Consider the following 20,115-nt stretch of genomic DNA (forward strand, 5'->3'; position numbering starts at 1 on the left):
ACATAAAACTCTGAACCCTCAACCAAAAGTGTTCCCATCTTCTGACTGGCATCGCCAGCAGGTGGGTGTGTCTTTAAGACCAAGACTATACAAACTAGAGGGGGTCCAATAGAATCGATGTAATATCTTAAATTGCATAAGGCGCACCCTTGCATCTCTAGATGTAGACTTGATGTTTTTTTAGAATCCTAGGCCACACTCCCTCCTCCAATACCAAGTTTAAATCTTTCTCCCATAATCTCTTGAGAGAAGTTGAAGCTCCATTCCCCAGACTCTGAATTAACGGGATGTAATACACTGGTGCCTCATGACCTTTTCCAAAAGCAGTAATCACCACTCCCAGAGTATCTGCCGCTTTAGGGGGGTGTATGCTACTCCCAAAAATAGTACAAAGCAGGTGGCGCAGTTGTAAATACCTAAAGAACTGAGATCTGGTAATCCCAAAATGTTGAACAATATTTTCAAAGGATCTAAACACTCCACTCTCATATAGGTCACCGAGCATATTAACCTCCCTCACAATCCACTCTGACCAGCAGAAAGGGGACTTATTAATACATAATTTTGGATTCAGCCATATGCTCGAGGCAACAATTAAATAAATGTCCGAATTAAACACTCTGGACACTTTTGTCTATACCAATGCAAACGCGAGATAACGGGGTGTAACTTAACTTCTCCGGTTAGTTTGATAGAAAGGCTTTGCAATGGCGAAATAGGGGCACGAACTTCCTGTTCAATACAAAATCAGGGAGGGGCTCTCTCAGGTGGAAGCGACCAATGAGCCAAATATCTGAGACCGAATGCGTAATAATAAAACAAAATCTTGGGTAGGCCTGCCCACCTTTGTCAATCGGCCTTTTAAGTTTTCTGAAATGTAATCTGGGACTTCGCTATGCTATCAAATTGCTTGAAATATGAGAGGGGGGCATCTATAGGTAGAGATTGTAGCAGGTAGTTGAATTTTGGAATATAATTCATTTTAATAACATTAACCTTCCCAGTCATAGATAAATGTAATGAAGCCCATCTACCCACATCGCTCGAAAAACTTTTTATTAAAGGGTCAAAGTTACCTTTAACTAAATCACACAAATTTGCTGGGAATAAAATACCTGAATACTTAATGCCCTGTTTGGGCCACTGGAAGGCGCCCGGCTGAAAAGCCGTTACTGGGCAATACACTGTCAGAGCCAAAGCTTCAGATTTATACAAATTCACTCTGTATCCTGAGAACTTAGAAAAGGAATTAATAATTCTGTGGAGGCAAGGCATAGACCTAGTAAGGTCAGAGACAAATAATAAAATATCATCTGCGTAAAGCAAAAGCTTATGCGCCAAGCCTCCCACCACCACCCCTGGAAAATCATCCTCCTTTATCGTGGCTGCTAATGGTTCCAGGACAAGACAGAACAATAAAGGGAAAAGAGGGCAACCCTGCCGGGTGCCCCTGTCCAGAGTAAATAATCTGAAATTAATCCATTTGTTTGAACCGCTGCTACCGAGTGTCTATAAAGTAATTAATCCACCCAATAAAAGTATTCCCGGACCCCTACATTTCCAAAATCTTAATAAGATAATCCCATTCTACCATATCAAATGCTTTTTTGGCGTCAAGTGAGATGGCAGCGACTAGAGTCTGATCATTCGTTTCGGCCCCGAATAAACCCCACCTGATCTATTTGTATAAGAGATGTCATAACTTTACTTAATCGGTTAGCCAAAATTTTGGACAATATTTTTACATCTAGCTGGATCAGGGAAATTGGACGGTAACTCTTACACTTGCTTGGATCTTTGTCCTTTTTAAGAAACAGACTGATCCGGGCTTGCGTCATGGTTGGCGGAAGCTTTCCATTCTTTAATGATTCCGTATAAACTTCTAGCAAAAGTGGAGTCAGTTTTGTAGCATAAGATCTATAAAACTCAGCAGCAAAGCCATCTGGCCCCAGAGCCCTGCCTGTAGGCAAGGCCTTAATTACCTCGCCAACCTCCTCCAAGATTATCTCAGAATCAAGAGAATTCCTTTGCTCAGTCGTCAGTTTAGGAAGTTCTAATGGTTTCACAAAGTTTCTAATAACCTCATCAGTAGACGAAGACGTGGAACTATAGTGATCAAGATAGAATTCTTTAAAAGCATTATTTTTGGGGGTTAAAATATTAACCGCATTAACCCCGCGCACGACAGCTTCAACTGGCGACCATCCCTCTAAACTCAAACAGTCCATGCACACCTACGAGAGCCTAGCGACAACTTTGCCATCAGATTACTCAAGTCTGGTGTTTCTATAAAAATTTTGTGAGACAGAATTGCACTGCAAAAGATGATCTATAAAACAAACTCCAGACAATAAGCGGAATAAACACAAAGAGCATGTAGATTCATCCATAAAACTGTCCTGAAGTGTTACTCTACAAAATAAGAACCAGCCGCTAGGCGGAAAAAAGTGCACAGATTCTTCAAACAGTCAAGCAAATGTTCAGTGAGCCAGTCTACCCGGCTGCAACATGAGTGCAAGCAAATGACTTAATCACTCCAATGTCTTTGCAAGAAATACTCCGCAAAACAAACTCCAGCCAATAGGAGGAATAAGTACAAAGAGCATGTACATTCATCCATAAAACTGTCCTGAAGGAGTGTTACTCTACAAAATAATCTCCAGCCGCTATGTGGAACCAGCACAAAAAAAAAGTTAATGTTCAGTGAGCACCAAGTGAGTACAACAAGATGACTTACTCCATTGACTTTATGAAGGACATCGCTTGCTGTGGGCATGTGAATGTTTTAAAGCCCTCCTATTCTCAATTTGGCCAGGAATATCAGTGCAAAAGCGACCTTCCGTTAATGTAAAAGTTTCTTGCATTCCCTGAATCAATCACGTTTCTCTTGTTGAAGTCTGAGAACAAGAAAATGCCGTGATTTTTCCAAGAAAGCCTTCCTTTACTCCTCGCCTCGTGTAACACAAGATCTTTATCTGATGATCTCAGAAATTTGGCCAGAATTGATCGGGGCCTGCCTCCCTCCACGGCTTGCCAAGCAGGAACCCTGTGAGCTTGCTCGATTTCCAGCTTATGGCCTGCTATGGCGAGCAGATTCGGAAGGAGCCCATCTAGGAATTTTACCATATCCTGTCCTTCTTCGCCCTCAGGACAGCATATGGTAAACTTCTCCCAGACACGCTCCAAATCCACCTTGGTCGCTAGTGGATTAGCAGATAATTCCCTCTCCAAGGACTCCAGATAATCGATCCGTTTCTCGACATCTCCCACTCTTGTAACCACCTCAGTAAACTTCGCCTCCATAGCAGTGATCGATCAACGTATCACAGCAAGATCCTCCAAGTCAGCAATGACCTTCGTCAGCATTGCCAACATGTTCAGCATCTCTCACTGCATTTCTAGCACTTCTCCGCCTAAATCGACTCCTAGGCTCGCGGCCTGCTCGGGGGCGTCAACTTGAGCACGTAAGTGTCTTTTAATGTCTCCAGAGCCCGAGAATTTTGAATTCTTTGACATATTGTCCTCCTAAAACAGTTATGGAACAGAGTGCATTGAATCTCACTGGTTTATGTCATTAAAAGTGTTAAAACTAACAAAGTGCGCAGAGTTCACTGTTCACATGTCCGATCCTCGCATGGCGTCACGTTGACATTTCACATTCTTAAAATAAAGTAGTGATCCTAACTGACCTAAGACAGGGAATGTTTTCTACAATTAAGTGTCAGGAATTATGAAAAACTGAGTTTAAATGTATTTGGCTAAGGTGTATGTAAACTTCTGACTTCAACTGTATATGTGTAGCTTATGTGTAGTTCAGTATGTGTTAGAAAGTGAAGACCCCAGGTATGTAATAATGTTTGACTCATGATGCATTTAAGGGAAAAATTGTCTCAAAACATTTTGCTTTGCCCAGTATATACTGTAAAAAGTGAAATGTGCAGTGGAAAACTAATTATGGTGGCTAATTATGTTGGCTTGACGAAGCCAAAATACTGTTATTCTACAAACTAGGTTTAGGGTTCTTTAAAATCCCTGAACCGGGACCAACATTTCTAACACTGACTCCTGGAGCTTTCAACCTACATCTACCAAAATTTGCACAGACCTTCAGACTGTTCTGGAATGTCTATGTGCTATGTCTTTTCTAACTGATCAGACCTTCGGTTTTCACACAGCTGATGGTTAAAAATCGGGAAAAAATCCCATAGACTTACATTGGACAGAACGTTCAAACGGGCCAATGGAATGCTCGTTAATTCAAACTCCAACTGTAAAAAATTCAAATGTAAACAAACCAACAAAATGCCTTTGATCTTCTTCAGGTTGCTCTCTCTCTCTGTATCTATGTGACACTCTGTCTTGACTATCTAGTTAGCTAGCTGGCTGTTTTACTTATTGTAAAGTCTATATAACCATTAAACTTAAACCTTTAAAAACTAGTTTACAATTTAGACAAGGAGTTGCCAAGCCAACATCAAAGTTCTACACAAGGACTGTAAAGATGCACAGTGTCTATATTTTGTGTGTGTACCTCTGGGCCTGCTCTTGCTCCACTGCCATGGCTTTCTCATGGTTCCACTGCTGTTTAACATTCTCTGTCTTGTGTCTCCGTCTGCCCATTCGGCTGTCTTCTTCTCGCTCCGGTATGATGTCATCTGTCGTCTTCAGACTGCTAAGCTCAGAGGTTTCTGGTTTACTCTATAAAACACACACACAAACACTCGTCCGTTACCACAGATAACTGGCACAAGACCAGCTCAGCTAATGGCCAATCATTTCTGCAGCGCTTACACTTGACTGATCCCAGAACAAGCGATTCATGCTGACCAAAATACATTTTTGGATGCGTTGACAGTCGTAATTAATGAGAGTAATTTGCTGTTAATGGAGACAGTGAGTATGTGTAAGACACACACCAATAACTCCCAGAAACTGCGGCGGGTGGTTTTGCCAGTGGGTGTGGTGGATTCGGGCGTGCTGCTTCCAGTAGCTGGGGTGGAACTGGGGGCGGAAATCAGGGTGATGGGAGTGGGGTTGCTTTTGACCGTGTGTGCGCCACCGGACTGGCGAAGACTTTCCTTTACCTCTTTACTGTCTGACTGCAGAAGACTGAGGGAAACTACAACAACAAAACACAAAACATTAACAAAATCATAAATTATACATTTCAGCTTTCATTTGATAATTAATAATAACATTCCCATGTTATAACAATTATCTATAGAAACTACTCTCAATGCATCAAGATATTATTTTTAAATACACTGGAAAATGTCATATTCTACATAAGCATTTTAGACTTGTTTTCCATTTAATATATCTACTGTAAACATCCTTAAAACAAGACAAATTCACCTGAGAAGTAAATAAGATATTTTTGAAAACAATATTTATGTAGAACACATCTAAAACAATGAATTTCTTTCTTCTGCAGAACACAAACAAAGATTTATAGAAGACTATCTTAGTTCTGTAAGTCCATACAATGCAAGTTAATAGTGACCAGAACCAAAAAAGCACATAAAGGCAACATATAAGTAATCCTTAAGACCTCAGTGGTCTTCGGAAGTGATATGATAGATGTGGGTGAAAAACAGATCAACATTTAGGTCCTTTTTACTATAAATCTCCACCTTTGACTTTGAATGACACCAGAATGTTTAAGTGTAAGTGAAAGTGTAGATTTACAGTAAAAAAAAAAAAAAAAGGACTTAAATATTAATCTGTTTCTCACCCACACCTATCATATCACTTCTGAAGACATGGATTTAACAACTGGAGTCTTATGGATTACTTTTATGCTGTCTTTATGTCCTTTTTGGACCTTCTGGTCACCATTCACTTCCATTGTATGGAAATAAAGAGCTGAGATATTCTAAAAATCTTCATTTGTGTTCTGCAGAAGAAAGAAAGTCATACACATCCGGGATGGCATCAGGGTGAGTAAAAAATGAGAGAATTTTCATTTTTGGGTGAGCTATCCCTTTAAGTTATACAGGTTTGAAACAACAGGCAGGTGAGGATGAGTAAATGACAGAATAAAACATTTTGTGTGAACTATTACTTTAGGAATATGAATTTTTTGTGCAGTGTAATAATAACAGCATGTAAACCATAAGCAGAGATGATATTTAATATTATTCATTGATCAAACATGCATCAGCTCCTTACCTGTACTCTCGTCTCGTTGGGCGGCAGTAGACAGGCAAAAGGTTTCCAAACACAATGGGTTGGGCAGCACGTGCATCTCCATGACGACATCACAGAGGGCGTGTTGTAGGGCAGCCCTCAGTCTGTCCATCAGCTGCAGTGGGCTGATGTTACCCTGCTCCCACACGTCAAAGCGCACATGCATAGCTGCACCTGTGGACACAGGTCACCAAAGTTCACACATACATCACACACACACACACACACACACACACACACACACAGGTGTCTGACCTCATTACACAGACCAGGATGTATGGCAAACCAGCCTACAAACCCCTAAATGAGCAATTATAATAAGAGATGAATAATATACACCGATCAGCCACTATATTAAAACCACCTACCTAATATTGTGTAGGTCCCCCTCGGGCCACCAAAACAGCACCAACCCGCATCTCAGAATAGCATTCTGAAATGCTATTCTTCTCACCACAATTGTACAGAACGGTTATCTGAGTTACCGTAGACTTTGTCAGTTCGAACCAGTCTGGCCATTCTCTGTTGACCTCTCTCATCAACAAGGCATTTCTGTCTACAGAACTGCTGCTCACTGTATGTTTTTTGTTTTTGGCACCATTCGGAGTAAATTCTAGAGACTGTTGTGCGTGAATATCCCAGGAGATCAGCAGTTACAGAAATACTCTTCTGACAAAATTAGTGAAGAACATGAATGCAAAAAAATTTCAGCAGATTCTGTCTGGGCCTGGTCATTGTCTACCAAAGTCTTTTTAGATACAAATATTAACATTGGCCAGGGGTGTAGATTCCAGGGGGGATGGGGGGGCCCAATAATCAAAACAAGCAAGTACCCCCCCATGTCAATTCTTCATACTGTAACCCCCCACCCCACCCCAAATGTTCAAGCCAAATCTACGCCCTTGACATTGGCATTAAAAAACTCACACCAACTGATTAATGTTCAGTTATTCAACTAAGATGTGAAATAATCACTGCAATAGCCTCACACCTGAGCTCTGATTGGATGAGTCCACCTTGACAACAGTCGTCAAGGCCTCAAATTGGTCCTGCTGGAGGGAGATTGTGGAGACGTCTCCTCTGGGAACTGAAGTGCTGCTGTCCTGAGCTGGAACCTGGAGTGGGCAGCCTTTAGCATCCACGAATGACAGCGCGATGCAGGCGATACCTGAGGAACACGTACAGGGTTACAGGAGAAAGAGATGAAATTGTGGGTAAACTACCAATTTTAAATTAACAGCTTTAAAGAGAACTGGACAGAAGAGCATGAAAGATGCAAAAAGATGCCCTCTACAACCTCAAATACAACCAATAAATTTAGCTAGCGCACAAAAAAATAGACGCATGCAATAGACAAGCGTGCCGATATATACACCCTTAAATTATATGAAACACAAACTGTATTTAAGAAAACAATGCCTCAAGTTCAGTGTGGACTCATAAATCCTTTAAATTGGTTTTTATGCTATATTGTATTGACTCGGTTATTCTGTTTACAGGAGGCCTTGGGAAGCCACTGTTTTTCTGATAAGCACAGAAAGAGAGTGATTCCCATCATTAGATTCACGGAGATCGATGGCGCCTCCGCTCCAGAGGTTGTGGTCATAAAACAGACTCGCAAACAGCGCACCGCGTCTATTACGGGTGCATTAAAAGGCATTAGCAGCAAACAGTGGAGCATGAGTGGGGATTTATCCAGCTGCTTGTATTAGCGTGTGCCGTTAGCACTTTGATGCATGCTAGCTGCATGATCGATGTCTGTGTGTGACAGATAACAGGCACTAATGCATTGCAAGTAATCACCTGGGATACATCAGCACTGTTGCACTCTCACATGCGCAATATGCACATGCTAAAGTGTGCACACATTCCGTCTGACCTGAGTGTATGTACAAGAGAGAGAGAGAGAGAGAGAGAGAGAGAGAGAGAGTGTGTGTGTGTGTGTGTGTGTGGGTTTGGGTGGTTTACAGGGACATTTTTTTAGGTTACAAACTGGTAATTACAAGGGTATTATGCTATAAATGTGGTTTATGAGGATATTTCTAGTGTCCCCATAATTCAAATTGTTAAAAAATATTCTAACAATGTTTTTTTGAAAATGTAAAAATGCAGAAAGTGAGGGGTAGGGGTAGGGTTAGGGGATAGAATCTATATTTCGTACAGTATAAAAATCATTATGTCTATGGAGAGTCCTCATAAGGATAGCCGCACCAACATGTGCGTGCGTGTGTGTGTGTGTTAGGCCCGAAACATAGGCTATGTTTGAGTATACTAACATGTATATTTTCTGTATGCATAGAACACCTGGGTGACCTGTAGAATTTGCCAAAATGCGCATTATATAATGCAACGTGCTCACACTGACTCTCCAGTGTGATAAACGTACCAGAATCGATTTAAGCCACAATTTTTAACATCTCTTTTTGACTGCCACAAGTTAAGACATTTCTACTCAAAATTGGATTTGAAATGCAAAATAACCATATTTATTTACAAGATGATAACTGAATGGCACTTAGATGCCACATGGTGAGGTCATATTACAACAATGTACAATAAATTACTGTTTAGGGATGGGAGGACATGGTTATCTCACGATATACAGCATGAGGTTCACGATTCGACATAATCTTAGTAAGATATAGCAACACTTCACAAAATGAGAGTATGACAGAAAATTGTGTTTGAGCAAAATTATACTTTCTCATCAGAATCAAGTTCTCTAATCTAATTCACCATATAAAATGGCCAAAGTTCAAATAATAAGAGTTTCTTACATACCTTTCTCTATGAGAAAAGATCACAAACAAATTAAACGTAAAAAATAGTTGGGTACATTCAAGCAGATCAGGTGCGGGAAAACGAACAGAAATTTCCTGAAAAATATTACGGGTTGCAATCAAAATTCCTTTATAACATGCAAGGGACAGCTGCAAATTTCCATCCCTAGCCTAACCAAGGGAAATATCTTTTTACGAGGAATATATTATATACAGTATATATACAATATACATACAGTATACATATATAGTGTACTGTATATTAGGGCTGTCGATTTAATACGTTCATTCTGAGCAATTAATTATATAAAAAATGTAAGCAATTAATCATGTAACCAGACCATAATAAGGAATATTCATACCATCGGGGTAATTCAAGCTTGAATACCACCTGTTTTCAGCAGGGGGCAGTAAGCGAAACTCCAGCTGTACAGACAACATGCAGCTGTACAGAGAACGAACCACTAGAGACAGCACAAGATGAGAACGCATTCTTGCGTTTACAGTTGAATGGAACGCAATTCCTAATACAGGGATATCGAGACGTGTTTTTCAAACTATGTTTAACTTGACAGCGACCTAAAAACGCTGTGTTTGTGATGCGACGCAACCAAATTGATATGCTCCAAAGGGGCCGTCTGATGCATGCGTGCATTGACGCGTCCTTAAAAAAGCCCTTATAATAAATCTGTCTAGACAGATTGATGAATTTAATAAAAAAAACATTTGCTATGGACTGTAGGTCAATGATAGGCTTATGTTGAATAAAATGGAAATAAAAAATATATTGCCTTCTAAAGCCACTTTTTGTTTTGCCTTATCAATGTTTTACTGGAGCCTATTTAGCAGAGATGGGCCACTTCTATTAAAATGAATGGGAGAAATTTGAATGCCCTACCAAGGAGCTCTAGCGCCCAAAGGTCAACGGATGTAGAAAGGAAGTCCCACCTTACAGGTAAAAGAGCCAATTACCTTTTAGAATCAAACATTGCCTGTCAATCAACTCGAGTACGTGCATGCGTATTAGCTATACAAGATGGAAATTTTTTGTTTTTTAGCGTAATATGATGTAAAGAAGCACAATTTATGATACCAGTTTTGACAGATTTTACTGCTGATTTAAAATATGATCTTTGATCGTAATCTTGACCAACTGTTTTTGAGATTTCAGTGTTTCCCCATTCAAGTAGATAGGAGTTGTACTGTCATGACTGGAAATACTCTCCCGGGAGCATTCCAAAGATGCCCGACAGTAGACTTACTTGCTAGAAAGACTTTGGCTTTACTCATCTGCCACAATAATTTTATGCATTTTAATTATCTGAATTATTATTTTTATAATATATATTATATTAATAATTATTTAAATATAATTATTCAATCATTACATATTGAATTATTGTTATTTGGGGGCCTTTCTCTGCAAATATTTATATATGCAATTAATTAGATTAATTAATCAGCATATTATGTACTTAATTCTGTATTTTGGCCTCACATTTTATGTACATGTGAATGTTCTGCATTCAACTGATTAATTTTATGTCATGAAATTGAATATGAAATAATAATGATATAATAATATCACATATAATAATGATATGAACAGTCACTGTTTGAAATAATTTGTACATTTTACAAGTATTTACACTGAGTTTATATTCATTTGTATAACAAGCCCTAAAATGGTACTGTCCCTTTAAGAATGGTGACAGCTCAGTGAATGTCTTACAGAAGTGTTTCGGTTGAGCATAGGACTATGGGAACTGACAAGCTCTCAGATGCAAAAAAAGTTGTACAAAAAATAAATAAATAAAGTGTTGCAACACTAATCTGTCTCCAGTGGTTTGTGTTCATTGTTCGTACATAGCTTAATGAACACGGGGTCAAAGGACAATGCCAACATGGCTAAAGTAGTATGTCCAGGAATGTATTTGTTCTGCATGCATACCTATAGTACCTACAGAACGTACATCACCAGTGGTTGATTTTTGGACTCTGACACACAGGCAGGCTAATCCAATCTAGTCCATGATACAATAGCATTCAACAAACATACTGCAAGAATGTATAACTTGATACACAGCCTCACTGCTGAACAAGATAAAGGAATAATTCACACAAAAAATGAAACATGTTAGCGTGCATGAGGGTGAACTATTCTTTATAGGAATATTCCGGGTTCAATAAAATTCCGGGTTCAAATAAAGTTAAGCTCAAATCGACAGCATTTGTGGCATAATATTGATTATCAAAAACTCGTCCCTCCTTTTCTTTAAAAAAAAGCTAAATCAAGGTTACAGTGAGGTCCTTAAAATGGATGTGAATGGGGGCCAATTTCTGGATGGTTTAAAGGCAGAAATGTGAAGCTTATCATTTTAAAAAAGCACACATTAATTCTTCTGTTAAAACTAAAACAATTTGAGCAGTAAAGTTTTTAAGTCATTGTTTTTACACTCATTTTAGGGTTTTAGTGTTTACAGCGTTACACTGTCATGGCAACAGAGTTGTAAAATTGGCATTATCTTTACACAGAAAAAGTTAGTAAATGACTTTATCACACTAAAATCATATTAACACATACTGTTTACATCTTGAGGCTATACCTTTAAAACAGTGAGTATTTAAACGTTTACAGATTGGTGCATTGGCGGGTCCAATAGTGTTTTTACTTAAATTGTAAGTGCTTCACTGTAATCCAGATTTTTGTTCTTTTTTTAAAGAAAAGGAAGAGTAGAAATTAATTTTTGTGGTAATCAACATTACGCCACAAATGCTGTCGATTGATCTTAACTTGTATTGAACTCGGAATATTTCTGTGACTGAAAGCAGAACCACACACAGCCAGTGGGGGGCACCGCAGTGCACACACAGGTGGAGGGTGGGGGGGTGTTTATACCTTGAAACTGAGAGGGTGGAAAGAGGTTCTGAGCAAGCTCCGACATTGTACCTGAGTAACAACAGACACCCACAGAACAGAATAGTGAACAGCAGACAAATCCACACACACCAACTGAATGAGAAGGCCTGTCCAAAATGGCACACTCGATGTGAATATTCTTGTGGCCATCATGTATAAGTTTTTAAGTCGCTTTAGACAACATTTGGACTCCCATTTGCCATTTTATAATTCAAAAGGGTGCTCACAAGCACCGTAGATGTGCTCTTTTGTGAAGATTGCACTGTTACGAAGATATTTAGGGTGAGTTTAACAATCCTTTAGCTTATCAATGACCAAAAACTTGCTTTTAATAATTATGTATGCCAACGTATAAAAGTGAGCTGTAAAAAGATGCAGCTTTAATGCAGCTACTAGGACTGTTGATCGATTAAATATTTCAACCTTATTAATTACATTATATGCCAATTATTAATTAATCAAATTAAATGCAATTAATTGCATATACAAATAACAATAATTCAATATATACTGTAATGATTAAATAATTACAGACAGTTATTAGGGTTGCCAATAGATGTTTTTTTTTTTTTGTTTTTATTTTATTTTTATCAAATTAATTGCATGATCTGCAAATTTATTAATTTTATCACAATTTATCACAAACATAAATATTTGCAAAGAAAGGCCCCCAAATAAATATAATTTAATATATAAATTATTATAATTATTTTAATAATTATATATATATATACACTATATTGCCAAAAGTATTCGCTCACCTATCCAAATAATTGAATTCAGGTGTTCCAATCACTTCCATGACCACAGGTGTATAAAATGAAGCACCTAGGCATGCAGACTGCTTCTACAAACATTTGTGAAAGAATGGGCCGCTCTCAGGAGCTCAGTGAATTCCAGCGTGGTACTGTGATAGGATGCCACCTCTGCAACAAGTCCAGTCGTGAAATTTCCTCGCTACTAAATATTCCACAGTCAACTGTCAGTGGTATTATAACAAAGTGGAAGCGATTGGGAATGACAGCAACTCAGCCACGAAGTGGTAGGCCATGTAAAATGACAGAGTGGGGTCAGCGGATGCTGAGGCGCATAGTGCGCAGAGGTCGCCAACTTTCTGCAGAGTCAATCGCTACAGACCTCCAAAGTTCATGTGGCCTTCAGATTAGCTCAAGAACAGTGCGTAGAGAGCTTCATGGAATGGGTTTCCATGGCCGAGCAGCTGCATCCAAGCCATACATCACCAAGTGCAATGCAAAGCGTCGGATGCAGTGGTGTAAAGCACGCCACCACTGGACTCTAGAGCAGTGGAGACGCGTTCTCTGGAGTGACGAATCACGCTTCTCCATCTGGCAATCTGATGGACGAGTCTGGGTTTGGTGGTTGCCAGGAGAACGGTACTTGTCTGACTGCATTGTGCCAACTGTGAAGTTTGGTGGAGGGGGGATTATGGTGTGGGGTTGTTTTTCAGGAGCTGGGCTTGGCCCCTTAGTTCCAGTGAAAGGAACTCTGAATGCTTCAGCATACCAAGAGATTTTGGACAATTCCATGCTCCCAACTTTGTGGGAACAGTTTGGGGATGGCCCCTTCCTGTTCCAACATGACTGCGCACCAGTGCACAAAGCAAGGTCCATAAAGACATGGATGAGCGAGTTTGGTGTGGAAGAACTTGACTGGCCTGCACAGAGTCCTGACCTCAACCCGATAGAACACCTTTGGGATGAATTAGAGCGAAGACTGTGAGCCAGCCCTTCTCGTCCAACATCAGTGTCTGACCTCACAAATGCGCTTCTGGAAGAATGGTCAAAAATTCCCATAAACACACTCCTAAACCTTGTGGAAAGCCTTCCCAGAAGAGTTGAAGCTGTTATAGCTGCAAAGGGTGGGCCGACGTCATATTAAACCCTATGGATTAAGAATGGGATGTCACTTAAGTTCATATGCGTCTAAAGGCAGATGAGCGAATACTTTTGGCAATATAGTGTATGTATATATATATATATATATATATATATATATATAAATAATATACACCTTGCAAAAGTATTCAGACCCCTGACCAATTTTCTCATATTACCGAATTACAAATGGTACACTGAAATTTCATTCTGATTGATATTTTATTTTAAAACACTGAAACTCAAAATCAATTATTGTAAAGTGACATTGTTTTTTTGTTGGGAAATATTTTTATGAAAAACAAAAAACTGAAATATCTTGCTTGCATAAGTACTCAAACCCCACACATTAATATTTGGTCGAGCCATCTTTTGCTGCAATAACTGCTTTAAGTCTTTTGGGGTACATATATACCAGCTTTGCACACAGTGACGAAGTGATTTTGGCCCATTCTTCTTGGCAGATTTGCTTCAGGTTGTTCAGGTTGGTTGGGTGACGCTTGTGTACTGCAATTTTCAAATAGTGCCACAGATTCTCAATAGGATTGAGATAAGGACTTTGACTGGGCCACTGTAGGGCATTTATCTTTTTGTTCTTGAGCCTCTCCAATGTTGCTTTGGCCTTGTGCTTGGGATCATTGTCCTGCTGAAAGGTGAATTTCCTCCCAAGCTTTAGTTTTTTAGCGGACTGAAGCAGGTTCTCTTGCAGTATTTCCCTATATTTTGCTCCATCAATTCTTCCTTCAATTCTAACAAGATGCCCAGTCCCTTCTGATGAGAAGCATCCCCACAGCATGATGCTGCCACCACCATACTTCACTGAAGGGATGGTGTGTCTTGAGGCATAGGAAGTATTACGTTTGCGCCACACATAGCGCTTTGAGTTTTGGCCAAAAAGCTATATCTTGGTCACATATGACCACAAATCCTTCTCCCACATCGCAGCTGGGTCACTCACATGCTTTCTGGCAAACTCCAGACATGCTTTCAGAAGGTACTTTTTGAGTAACGGCTTCTTTCTTGCCACCCTCCCATACAGGCCAGCATTATGCAGTGCACTTGGTATGGTTGACTGGTGCACCATTACTCCACTCCCAGCCACTGAACTCTGTATCTCCTTCAAAGTGATTGTTGGCCTCTCTGTGGCTTCTCTCACAAGTCTCCTTTTTGTTAGAGCGCTGAGTTTTGAGGAACGGCCTTTTCTTGGCAGTGCCTGGGTGGTGTGGTGCAGCTTCCACTTCCTGATTATTGATCCAACTGTGCTCACTGGGATATCCAAACATTTGGATATTATTTTGTACCCTTTCCCTAATCTATGCATTTTTATTACTTTATCTCTAACTTCTGTGGAATGCTCTTTGGTCTTCATTTTCCTTCAGATTCACAGCCTGACCAATGATCCTTCAACAATCGTTTTTTAATCCAGAAAATGTGATTGCAACTTTAATGAGTCACAGGTGGATGCCAATGGTAAAGTAATTGCATCCCCATTAGTGCAATTTCTAACCTGCACTAACCTGCAATTTCTAATTTGTAACCTGGCTGCTTCCACAGTACAGGGGTTGAATACTTACGCAAGCAAGATCTTTCTTTTTTTTTTTTTATATTTCCCAACATAAAACCAATGTCACCTAACAATAATTGATTTTGAGTTCCAGTGTTTTAAAATAAAATATCAAACAGAATGAAATTTCAATGCACCATTTGTAATTCAGTAATATGAGATAATTGGTCAGGGGTCTAAATACTTTTGCAAGGCACTGTATATACATATATAAATTTATTTCACATTTTGTTATGTTGCAGCCTTATGCTAAAATGCTTTAAATTATTTTTTTTCCCCCATGAATCTACACTCAGATTTTTGATAACTTTGCAAATTTATTAAAAATAAAAAACTGAATATCGCATTGACATTACTATTCAGACCCTTTGCAATGACACTTGAAATTTCGCTCAGGTGTATCCCATTACTCTGGATCATCTTTGAGATATTTCTACATTTTGACTGGAGTGCACCTGTGGCAAATTCAAGTGATTGGGCATGATTTGGAAAGGCACACACCTGTCTATGTAAGGTCTCACAGTTGAAAATTCATATCAGAGCAAAAACCAAGCCATGAGGTCAAAGGAACTGCCTGCAGAGCTCAGAGACAGGACTGTGTCGAGGCATAGATCTGAGGAAGGCTACAAAAAATTTGGGCTGCATTGAAGGTTCCCAAGAGCACAGTGGCCTCAGGACTCTTCCTAGAGCTGGCTGCCCGGCCAAACTGAGCAATCGGGGGTGAAGGGCCTTGGTAAGAGAGGTGACCATGAACCTGATGGTCACTCTGGTTGAGCTCCAGAGATCATGTGTGGAGATGGGAGAAACTTGCAAAAGGACAACCATCACTGCAACACTCCACCGAGCTGGGCTTTATGGCAGAGTGGCCAGACAGAAGCCTCTCCTCATTGCAAGACACAAAAAAAGCACATAAAGCATATCAGAGCAAAAACTAACCCATGAGGTCAAAGGAACTGCCTGAATAGCTCAGAGACAGGATTGTGTAGAGGCACAGATCTAGGGAAGGCTACAAAATGTTTTGGCTGCACTGAAGTTTCCCAAGAGCACAGTGGCCTCCATAATTCTTAAATGGAAGAAGTTTGGAACAAACTTGGAACAGACTGTGAGAAACAAGATTCTCTGGTCTGATGAAATGAAGAACTGTTTGGCCTCAATTCCAAACACCATGTCTGGAGGAAACCAGGCACCACTCATCACCTGCGCAATACCATCCCAATGGTGAAGCGTGGTGATGGTAGCATCATGCTGTGGGGGTGTTTTTCAGTGGCAGGGACTGGGGGACTGGTCAGGGCTGAAGGAAAGCTGAACGCAGCAAAATACAGAGATATCCTTAATGAAAACCTGGTCCAGAGTGCTCAGGACCTCAGACTGGGCCAAAGGTTCACCTTCCAACAGGACAATGATCCTAAGTACACAGCCAAGACAACGCAAGTGTGGCTTAGGGACAACTCTGTGAATGTCCTTGAGTGGCCCAGTCAGAGCCCGGACTTGAACCCAATCGAACTTCTCTGGAGAGACCTGAAAATGGCTGTCCACTGACGGTCCCCATCCAACTTGACAGTGCTTGAGAGGATCTGCAGAGAAGAATGGCAGAAAATCCAAAAAGACTTGAGGCTATATTTGCTGCCAAAGGTGCATCAACTAAGTACTGGGTTAAGGGTCTGAATACTTATGTCAATGTGATATTTCAGTTTATTCTTTTTAATACATTTGCAAAGTTAACAAAAATCAGGTTTTTGCTTTGTCATTATGGGGTATGGAGTGTAGATTGATGTAAAAAAAAAAATATTTAAAGCATTTTAACATAAGGCTGCAACATAAAAACATATGAAAAAAGTACGGGGTCTGAATACTTTCTGAATGCATTTTATATATATATATATATATATATATATATATATATATATATATATATATATATATATACACACACAGTACTGTGCAAAAGTCATAAGATGTTTCACAAAAGCATTTGTCTTAAGATGGTTATTTATAACTTCAGCTTTAGTGTTTCAATAGGAAATATAAATGTTAGACTCCCAATCATTACTTTTGTAAATAGAAAAGATTAGAATAGAAGAACAGGGAGCCCTGCAACAGATGTCATGGCCCCCACAAAGCCCCCCCACTGAACATCGTGTCTGTCTGAGATTACATATAGAGACAGAAGCAACTGAGACAGCCTAAATAGATAGAAGAACTGTGGTGAATTCTCCAAGAAGCTTGGAACATCCTATCTGCCAACAACCAAGAAAAACTGTGTCCAGGTGTATCTAGGAGAATTGATGCTGTTTTAAAGACAAAGGTTGTCACACCGAATATTGATTTAGCTTTTTTATGTTTACTGGACTTTGTATGACATTAAGTGATAAATGAAAACTATGCAACATTTGAAGACTATGCAATATTTTTCACAAGTACCTAAAACTTTTGCACAGTACTGTATATAATTATAATTATAATAATTTATATATTAAATTATATTATGATTGCAAACATAAGGCTGCAACATAACAAAATGTGAAAAGGGTCTGAATACTTTATGAATGCACTGTATATACTGTATATATATATATATATATATATATATATATATATATATATATATATATATATATATATATATATAAAGCATACAATAATTCTGATAATTATAATGCATTACATTATTGTGGCAGATGAGTAAAGCATTGATAAGAAAATACAAAAAGTGGCTTTAGAAGGCAATATTTTGGTTCATTCCATGATATTAAACATGAGCCTATCATTGACCTACAGTCCACAGCAGTACATTTTGCAACTGAATTTGTCAATCTGTCCAAGGCTTTTATATGTACATGTGTGTCATACGGATGCTTTTGGAGCATCTCACTTTGGTTGCATTGCGTAAAAAACAGCGTTTTTAGGTCGCTGTGTCAAAGTAAAACGTATTTTGAAACTTAGAAAAATGCGTCTTTAGACCACTGCATTCGGAGTTGAGTCTTCATTTTGTGCTGTCTGCTGTCAGTAGTGTGGTTTGCCTGTACAACTGCACGTATCCTTTACAGGTTAAGTTGCGCTAACTGCCCCATGCTGACTGGGACTCGCCAAAAAACATGGAGGTGGTACTTGTTCCCATAGTAGGAATTTTCCTTAATACAGTCTAGGGGCATGATTCATTGTTTACATTTTTTCAACACATCATTTTCTATATAATTTATCACATTAAATTAACATGTTAAATTGACAGCCCTAACAGCTAAGTGTGTCATTTGCTTCGATGTTAGAATACTTTCTCCTATCCCAGTTTAATGGGCATAGAAATCTAAATATAAGGCTGACTCGCACTGGCTTATGTCAATAAATTATGGAAGACCACAAGAGTCAAGGGCCCATTTGGGACAGGATATGATGAAGGAAGACAAAGGAAAAGTGAAAAAAGAATGGATAGAGGAAAAATTCTCTGGTCACACTCTATATTAGGTGTCTTTTACTATGTATTAACATTAAAATACAGTACATACAATTCAATGCATTTACTATGTAACTACATGCTGTTCTGCAAAATTCTCACAAGATTCACATTTGCTGCAACTGAGGTTGAAATATAGGTAGGTTTAAGAGTAGGGGTTAGAGTTAGGTTTTAGGGTAAGGGTTAGGGGTAAGGTTATCAGTGTAACTACAGATGTAATTAAATGCAGGTACTTTAAATGCAAGTACAATGTAACAACACGCATCTACATAATAAGCACATTGTATCAAATGCTTAAGTACAAAGTAGTTAACTTTAATCTTCTGTTGGGGTCTTTTTTGACCCCTTTTGAACTTTGCTTCTTTAAAAAACATGGTTCCCTTCATCTCAGTGGGATGAGGTTTGGTGACATTTCCTATATTTACTATCTATACACACACAAAATCTGGGCTGGATTCTGTTGGTGTAGTGGTGTGAAAAAAAAGTAACACTAACGGTGTTCAGGGTCAAATTTGACCCCTATTGGAAAAGAATGGGCGAGATGATAAAACTGTGTATTTTTTATTATTTGTCAAATACAAATCAATAAATCAGCCACAATGAAGAACACACACACACACACACAGAAATTAAGGGGTGATACAATAACACATCCATAATACGGAACACACATGCTCACACGCTCACACACACACACACACACACACACACACACACACACACACACACACAAAGGAATGAAAAGGTGACACTATAACAGATAGCATTTTTTAAAGAATTTGACAAATAAAATCAGCCACAAATGCAAAACACATACAGAAATGAAGGGTTGGGACCATAACACATCCACAATGAAACACACACACACACAAACAGAGAGAGAGAAAAATGAAAGCACGAGACCAATACACATCCACAATGAACACACAAACACACACACACACAAATGAAAGTGTGAGACATAACACATCCACAATGAAGAACACACACGTGCGCGCACGCGCACACACACACACACACACACACGTGTATTGCTGTTGGTTTTATTTACTTTTTTAAATTAATTTCTTCTATTGAGAAATTACTGAATTGGGATGTTTGAAATAAATAATAGGTAACTAAAATCTTATGTGGCATCATTGCAAAAACTGACCCTTCAAAACACCAAAAAAAAAAAAGCTAAACTTTGACAAAAAAAAAAAAAAAAAAAATTTTGAATGTCTTTGATAATGTCTAAACATTATATATATATAAAATATAATTTCATGTCTAAAGTTTTTTGGGGGGTTTTCTCTCCAACAGATGGCAGTAATCTG

At 38.9% G+C, this 20,115-nt stretch overlaps 1 protein-coding gene across 10 annotated transcripts in view; it reads right to left on the minus strand.

Annotated features, from left to right (window-relative positions):
* szt2 (SZT2 subunit of KICSTOR complex) overlaps positions 1 to 20,115 on the minus strand; it is a 182,615-nt gene that overhangs the window by 70,820 nt on the left and 91,680 nt on the right. For 9 of the 10 annotated variants that reach the window (XM_051711348.1, XM_051711341.1, XM_051711340.1 and 6 more), the window contains 4 exons: positions 7,181 to 7,357; positions 6,172 to 6,363; positions 4,917 to 5,119; positions 4,532 to 4,698 (listed from right to left, as the gene is read on the minus strand). In XM_051711348.1, coding sequence (XP_051567308.1) covers positions 4,532 to 4,698; positions 4,917 to 5,119; positions 6,172 to 6,363; positions 7,181 to 7,357 — 739 coding nt within the window. The remainder of the gene's footprint in view (positions 1 to 4,531; positions 4,699 to 4,916; positions 5,120 to 6,171; positions 6,364 to 7,180; positions 7,358 to 20,115) is intronic. The other variant, XM_051711346.1, reaches the window with a different exon arrangement.

This window comes from Myxocyprinus asiaticus, chromosome 12 (assembly GCF_019703515.2).
Source record: "Myxocyprinus asiaticus isolate MX2 ecotype Aquarium Trade chromosome 12, UBuf_Myxa_2, whole genome shotgun sequence".
Taxonomy (NCBI): Eukaryota; Metazoa; Chordata; class Actinopteri; order Cypriniformes; family Catostomidae; genus Myxocyprinus; species Myxocyprinus asiaticus.